The sequence below is a fragment of the Buceros rhinoceros genome, unplaced genomic scaffold, assembly GCF_000710305.1.
Source record: "Buceros rhinoceros silvestris isolate BGI_N320 unplaced genomic scaffold, ASM71030v1 scaffold17902, whole genome shotgun sequence".
NCBI lineage: Eukaryota > Metazoa > Chordata > Aves > Bucerotiformes > Bucerotidae > Buceros > Buceros rhinoceros.
This window is the reverse complement of record NW_010397341.1, coordinates 40091-48234: the sequence shown is the minus strand read 5'-3', so window position 1 is coordinate 48234 and position 8144 is coordinate 40091. Positions and strand designations below refer to the sequence as shown.

The 8144-nt window shown below is 50.2% G+C and overlaps 1 protein-coding gene across 1 annotated transcript in view; it reads right to left on the bottom strand.

Annotated features, from left to right (window-relative positions):
* Positions 1 to 1210: 1210 nt before the first annotated feature.
* Positions 1211 to 8144, bottom strand: part of IGSF3 (immunoglobulin superfamily, member 3) — a gene marked incomplete at its 3' end in the record, with an annotated part of 44641 nt that continues 37707 nt past the window's right edge. The window contains exons 3-5 of the mRNA XM_010146221.1: positions 7350 to 7739; positions 5278 to 5679; positions 1211 to 1615 (exon numbers count right to left, since the gene is read on the bottom strand). Of these exons, the coding sequence (XP_010144523.1) occupies positions 1211 to 1615; positions 5278 to 5679; positions 7350 to 7739 (1197 nt within the window). The remainder of the gene's footprint in view (positions 1616 to 5277; positions 5680 to 7349; positions 7740 to 8144) is intronic.

Below are 8144 nucleotides of genomic sequence, written 5' to 3'. Positions count from 1 at the left end.
TAAGCTAAAATTATGAACACTACCAACCTGACCTTGTGAGCAGTAAAACACGTCTTACAAGGCAGGATAATCTAGATAAATGGAAAAGATTAACCTGGAGATGAGGGCAAGGGAGGAGAGACGAAAGAAAGATGATGGCTCATAAGTCGCCTAGAGGTCACGGCACTCCCTGACTTTTCTAAAGATGTGCCTAGGATTGGGGAAGGTGGAGGAGCATATGAAAAGGGCCACCGAGGGAAAAAAACCCAAAGCCCAAGCCAGAAGACGGACCCTAGGGAAGAGTCACTCTGCACAGGAACACAATGGAAGAAATACCATGCTGCAAGGACCTGAGCCAAGAATCTTGAAGGTGCTAAAAGCCTCACTCCAAACATTAACTCCAGCCCCAAGGCTGAGATAGCAATAAACCATTCAGCTCAGCGATGGTCCAGAGCTGCCCTGAGCACACATCTTTGCATCACTCAAGGACAATAGAAGGCACCGTCAAAATATCAGCGACAAGGCCTACAGAAGGCACCAAGCTCTCTCCACAGGCTGTATCCATGGAGCATAAGGACTCTGTAGGTTTTCTGACTCTCCCTGGAAGCCAGGTGTCTGTGGCCTAGCTGTCACACACTCTGCATAGGCAGCCATGGCCTTAGTGACTTGCAACTGGAAAGGGTTCAAGTTTTGGTGGGGATGAAAGTCAGGCTCTTTGATCACTAGCTGCTTTTGAGGATGCCTTCAGCAGAGCGAGAGATGCATCCAGTTACTAGACAAGAGCTGCAGCATCTCACCTATGGCACGTGCACACGCAGGCTTTGGTGGGGAGCATGTCTCTCTTCTTTGATCCTGTTTGCCTCATCCCTCTCCTCTCTTCCTCAGATTAGTCTCCTCTGTTGAATGGCGGTGGGAACCTGAAAGCCACCTCTGTCTCATAAGAACAGTCCAGAGACTGGACCAGGCTTGTCACCTTGTTTCCCAGAAGAAAACCCCATGAACAGCATATGAGGAGCAAAGAGAGGACCCAGCTCCTCAGAGGTGGATAAGGGATCTGCAACATATCTGTGTCCAAAGATCCAAGCAGTTCCTCCTAAGCTGTGCACAAGTGTGAGATGTCAGTCACAGCCAAGACAGCAGTCCTCACTCTGGAGAGATCACTGCAACACTGGTACATAACCTATCCCCAAAATACACCCCCCAGCCCCTCTCATGTATTCCTGGCACTCACCTGGCCGCAGAACCCTGATTTCCAGCAGGTTGGAGGTCCTGTCTGCCAGCCGTGTCCAGCTACTGTTGTAGTTCTTCCTCCAGAGCTCAGCCACACACTGGTACTTGCCAGCCTCTGTGTCACTTGCCCTGCTGATGCTCAGGCGCACATTGTTGCTGGATTCAGCCTTCTCGATGGCAGTGCGGGTCCGGAAACCCACGTACCTGTCACCCCACTGGACCCCACCATCGCGTGTGAAAGTGACCAGGTCATGAAACTCGGTGCTGCCCGCTGGCTGGAAACGCCATGTTACTGACACCGGTACCCATGATGGGTAGTGGGGCTTGATGATGCACTGGAGGTCAAAGGAGTCGTTGTAGGTTACCCCAGGTGTGCGGGAGATAGCTGTGACAGCAAAGCCGGCTTCTGTGGAAAGAGAGAAAAGGGCTTTGAGAAACACCTGCCTAATAAGGCCCTGCTGTTAGCACACAAAAGCTAAAGTGTGGTCATCTACTCGAGGGCCTGGAACAATCAGCTCCTTGCATTGTGTTGGGTCCTCATTTGCAATTGCAAAGTGGCACGAAAAGCAGCAGTAAAAACACACTTCAGTGCCTGCATAGTGGTGACTGCCTGCGTGAACACTGGCTGCAGCGGCAACCAGACCATCCTCTGTTTCTGCCCAGAGGAGTGAGATCCCCTGAGACCCAGAAGGCAAGCAGCTAGCCTCCGCCGGCTGCCAAAGCTCTATACAGATACACAGCAGTGCAGTGGCCAGAGAGCAGCACCAGGCAGGGCAGCTACCCAGCATTCAGCTTGACCAGTCACTGACCCCGTGATTCACACTCATCTCTTGGGCAGGGGTTCCCCACCCCAACCCCCACTCCAGGACTGTGGCTGGTTGCTGAAGGGGAAGGAGAAATGAGGAAAGAGAGAAGTAGCAGTCTTTGTTCACGCATTGGAGAGGTAGCAGTGGTTACAAAACCCCAGGATGGAGGCAACTGAAAGAGAAGCTGTTTGCTCCTGTTCTTCACACAGCATGACTTTTGTCCTCTTCCAGATCACAGCTCCAGGACAGCTTTACACAGTTATTGCTGCACATCCACCAAAGCTGGTCAATGTATTTTGACCTGTCTACCCCCAGCACTTTGTTTCTTTAGGGGGGTTCAAAACCAGCAGTCTATTAGTAATTTGAAGATAACATATTCCCAGTTGACTGGCTTACATTTTGGATGAGAGGATTTCCATTGCTCATTTGTTCCAAGCTGCAGAGAGAAATATTTTCTTCTCCTCCAATCACTCCAGCATGGCCAGCAGATTTAGCAGGGATCTCAGTTTTCTACCAGCAACATCCCCAAGAAGTGCTCTTCCCAGGAGTCTCTGTGGGATGTCCCACAGCAGTTACCAGCTCTCCTCCCTCCCTCTGCAGTACTGACAGTCCCAGCACATGGCACAGCTACTGCTGTGAGAGGAGACCCCAGCCAGTGCCCAGCAGAAACAGGGACTTCTTCTGGATCAGCACGGAGTTTCAGCTTGCTACTGGCTTAAAATTACAGTTCAAGAGATGAGCTGGGAGCTCATCGCAACCCACAGAGTTGCTGCCATGAGCCAGATCAGCCTCAGCACAGACACTGCCATATCTGCACGCTTCCAGCAAATGCCTCTGCAGCCCCACGGTGTCACCGTGCCAGAGCTCTGGGATATGTAATTACTGAGAAAACAGGTCAATCTTTGGGATTAAAGCCTCTTGCAACATGTTCAGTGATTACCCAGGAGAGGAGAGTGAGACCTAGGCTGCGTACCCTGCAGGACTGTTGCATCTCATCACCACGTAAGGCCTGATCTTCAGACCATGCAGCAGCCCTCCTGCTCCAAAAAGTGTGTTACCAGGCCCAGCTCAGAGCAGCACTGAGCCAGCAATGGCCCTAGAAAGCCAATTTAATTTCACCAAGACCTGCAGACTTTGTAAAGTTTAATTTCCAGGTGGCCTGGGCAAAAAAACTTCGTGATGGGACTTCTTTTGGCTGCCGTGCAAAAACCAAGTGTGTTTCTCAGGTCCTCAACTCAACCAGTATGCTGATGGCACTTAGGTTAGCACGCAAAGCTCTTTCTTCCTTCAGGACTTGGTACAAAAGGAGAGAATCCACACATAAAAGTGGGCAGATTTTCTGTAAGACCTCCCTACAAGAATACAGCAGCCTACTCTCACCCTGCCTGCCCCCTCCTTCTCCAGGGACTTGAGTGCTGGGCACTCAAGACCTTCAGAATTTCTGGGACATTTGGTCTCAGCTGACAGGACATCTCTGTTCTGGCTATTGTTTCTGAACCACCCTGTAGACAGATTTACGGTTTGAACATCACCTGTGCTGGTTCAGCTGAACAGCTTCTTACCTTGGCAAACTGGCAAATGATTAAAGCTTAACCTGAAGTGTGAGTGTCACTACATTTACTGCAGGCTTGGGTTTTTTTTTTTAATTAGCAGTTTCTGTAGCCATAAACCTCTCTTGCACTTTCTTAGTACCTTCCATTTGAGTTTCTCAGGACACTTCAGAAACAGTACACTGAACAAAAAATACCAGATTCAGCAGCAACGAAACAATACACAGTGTTTTCTCCACTAAATTTTCCACGAGCCACTTCCACTTTGCTAGTTATAGAAAGAGGACCTAAGAATTTCTTAGGAGTTGACAGAACATGCTCGGCAGCCAGCAATTTCTCTAGGGCAAGGAACAGAGGAGGAGGAACAACTACCTTTCCATCACATCTTCTGGAACTGCTGGGCAATTATGAGGATCTTGAATTTTAATGAGTAAAAGTAGTGTGTTTTAAAATCTCAACACTTAATCGCAACACTTCTACAATGTTTTCTCAACACTTCTGCAAAGAGAAGGGCCAATACACAGACTTTGAGCAGGCCAAATGGTGCTGACCTCGTAAGGAAGATGCTGTTAAAACCAGGTGAGAATCTGCTTTGGTTCTTTACCAACTGAAATCCATACCTGCTATACAGCAAACATTTCTAGCTCCAGACAGAACAGTCTCTGAAAGAAGGTCAAAAGTGAAGAGAGGGAAAAGAGGAAAAAGGCGAGATTTTAATCAGAATATGATTCAGCTTTGAAGTCTGGTCTCTCACACAACTTGCCAAAGTTTAAGATTATTAATACTGCAGAGAATAAAAAAACCCAAAAAAACCCACCAACCCCAAAAATTCCTACCTCAACCTTTCAGTAGAGCTCCCCAATTGTGTATATCCCTGGCATTCTGCAAATCAGTGGTCTCATAGGAGCAGTAATGCCTTTAGTCTCCTGCAGAGCACTTTGGGAATTAGTCCACTTTGGGAATTAGTCAGGACTTAACACAGCAAGGCCTGAGCAGAACCAAATTCACGGTCCATGCAAAATCCCTAATGTCCTACCTGTGCCCTCCTAAACTGATGTGCTTTCACTGTGCTCAAAATGAAGGAGCCCTTTGGCAGAGCAGAGTACCAGCTGCAGAGATCCCAGGTCCTAGTTCAGCTTGGTCATGTACAATGTTGTGGTTCTGGGCCAGCAGCTCAGCGCCTCCTTGCAGAGGCAGTGACGATGTCTTCTGTGGGCTTCTGATGCTGTCAGAGATGCTTGCCATTTCTGGTGGCTGGGCCAACAACTGTCCAGTGTTTTGCTCTTCTGGTCTGGTGAGCAGAGGTAAGGTTTAGCCAGGGCAGACAACGAAGCTTCAATGCCCACAGGCTGCCGATGGAGAACCACCACTGCACTGCCAACAGCACAGCTCCGATGCTGGGGGACATGTCATAGGGCTGGCAGCCTCTCTCCTTGGAAGGACACTAGAAGCACTGCCACTCTCCTTAGCCACCTCCTGCTTTGCTCCTGCCACAGCCACCCCTCAGACTTCACCACCACACACAATGGGGTATGCAGGTGTTTTGCGCCAACCTACCAGGAGCTGTGGCGGTCTGCCAGATACCTCCATTTTGCCACAAGCAAGGGCAAGATTGCGAAGAGCAGCCCCAGTTATTTGCCAGTGACCTGGGGGGCAGGGCCAGGCATGCAGGCAGCATGGCCCTGCAGCCCCCCTGCATCTTAAGTACTCACCCAGAGCAGTGATGGACACTGGGGTGCTCGAGTGCCGCTCCCCAACCACCTGCCACTCCCCATCCAGCGTCCGTGTCCACTCGACCACCCGGCACTCATAGTGGCCCTCATCTGCCTTGACGCTGTTGAAGATCTCCAGGGTAAAAGAGCCGGGCCGGACCTGCTCCACCTGGATGCCTCCATAGCTGCTGCGCTCAGCATATGAGGGACCCGGCTGCAGGGTGCCCTCCCGATCCAGACGCACAATTTCGCTGCGCCGGTTCAGCTTGTCCAGCAGCTGCCAGGCGACGGAGAAGCGGCTTTGGGGCCCAAAGCCCGAGCGCACGTTGCAGCCAAAGCGCAGGCTCTCCCCTTCCAAGACATTGCTGGCATTGTTGACAATCTCCAAGGAGATGCTGGTCTCTAAGGAGAGAAATGCATACACACAGGGGAGATGATACACACTCGCCACTTCTCAGTCTGCAAGAAGGACGCTGCTGGCCAGAGAGGCTTTCTACCAGGTGCAGGAAACTGCCCACGCATTTGGGTCCAGGAAGGTCTTAACCTCACGTATGACCACATCCAAAACCAGCTTGTGGGCAGCGAGCTGCTCCTGGTGACTTGCACACTCAAAGCGGGTGTAGGCCAAAGCTGGGAGAAATCTCTCTGCCTATGGCTCACGAGACATTACTGCATCTTCTGGTCACAGGTCCAGGATGGGATTTCAGCAAAACTTGAGGGAATTTGTGTTGCTACATCATGCATCGCATGCAACCGGCTCTGCCAAAAAAACCTCTGGGCTTTTCAATTCATGTCATCCTGATCACCATCTTGCCACATCCATTCCTACACCACTTTTTGGCAGAAGCTCTCCCAAACTACCATCACTGGTGACAGTGGAGGTGGCTATCAATGTACAGTAACATCAGAAAAAAACCCCAAACAAACCTGGTATCCTGAGCACCCCAGAGATGTAAGGCTTTAGAGCTGTTTTTTCAGAGATACTGAGTGCTGGTTACTCCTGCTGTCTTCCGTCAGAATTATGGACACTTAGCACCCTTGGAAAATCATGACATTTGTTCCTAGAGCTGGTGATTTATCAAATGGCAAGTACGAAATCTGTCTGAAAGTGCTTAGATTTTCTAGGCATGAAAAATGTGCCCAGAAGTACTACATTTTAGACATTTGTCCGGTGCAAGATTCCTTGCTAGAGTGATGCTCAAAGCCAAACAAACGAGACCAAATCTGGGTAGGAGAGAAAAGAAATAGAATTTCTTTTGGAGAAATGAGGATGGAAAAAAAAGCTAGAAGAAAGGGCTGCATTTCCTTACAAACCTAAGAGACAGGAGACACACAGCACAAAGTTCTCTCGCAGCTACTCTCTGCTTGGTCAAAGCCCACTGGCAGGATAGCCTGGACAACATGAGCATGGTTTATCATGCCACAGCTACCCGTGTTTCAGAGAGCAAAACAAGGAATGAGTCAGTGGACTCTCTCCTCTCACTGTTATTTCTATATTCATCATGTTTGTCTGACAAACTTAAAAGGCGTTCAGGCAAGCCTCATTAGGGTTGTTTCCACCAGGGCTGGCAGACACACAGTGACCGCACAGAGTCCTATGCTGAAGAGCAAACTGGGAGAAACCATGAGCCCTGGTTTCTCCCAGAGAAGCTGTCTTCAGCAACAGCCTGCAAGAACCTAGCAGCTCTTAGGATAAATCAAGGCCAAGAAGGTCCCCGTGTTACACCTGCTGAGTACTTCGGAGCACTCAACTCTCCTCAGAGCAAGGTGGGGTGTAAGAAGCAAGTCAGAGGCTGTCACATGCACCTTCAGCTCAACATCAAAACTGCCAGCTTGGTGTCACTACCAATGTGGGGATGTGTTTGCCCAGCTATGAACCTGACACATAACCTTTCTTCTCTATCATTCTCATCCCATAAAAAAAAAAATCTTGCAAGTTGCGATTTCAAGCCTCCACAGCACGCAAACTCTTATCCTCTCTCTTCCCCTGAAGTCTGGGCACACCATGGTCTCACCAGCTAGCTGCCCAGTGGAGCAATGCCCCAGAAGGGGATCAGAAAGTCTCTACTTACTGAGCGGCAGGACAGTGATGGGGATGTTCTTTGGCCGCTTGCTCTCCTTGTCGATGAAGTCTCCTGTCACAGTCTTCTCCCGCTCAGTCACCCGGCAGTTGTACTTGCCACTATCCTCAAGGCGGAGGCGGTAGATCTTCAGCACAAAAATGTTGTCGCTTTCTTTGGCTACCTTGAGCTGACCCAGGGCCTCGCGCTGGGCAAACTCATTGTTGAGCACTGGCACAGCATTGGGTCCCAGGCTGGCGATGAGGGAGCTGTTGAAGGCCCAGGAGATAGAGAAGTAACGGTCAGGGACATTCTGTGCCTCCAGGATGCACCGAAACTCCACCGGCTCACCCACGATGTATGTCCGCTTCTCCGTTTCCAACCGGACACTGAACTCCTTATCTGGGGAGAGACACACCAACTCACATCAGCATGGCAAAGCCCATCAGGAGACCCAGCACACCTGGTGCAAGGTTCTTCCAACTTGCTGCTCCCTGCATGGCCAACACCCCTCAGACATGTACCTCCACAGGTGGAGGAGTCAGGGTTTTGCTTTTGCTGTGAGAACCCAGATCAGTCATGCCGCAGGAGAGGCAGCTTGCTGCCTAGCATGCAAGAGCTGCAAGGTTTCCCTAGTCACAGCCTTTTCCTCCAGCCTTTACTCCTAGGAGCAGCTCTGCTGTGACACCAGCATCCAGTGGCTCTGTGGGATGTGACCCATACTCTAATCCTACTCACATCCTACTCAGCCAAGAGGAAGAGCCTTTGGGAATATTAGAGAGGAAGAAAATGCTCAGCTGGTTCTTT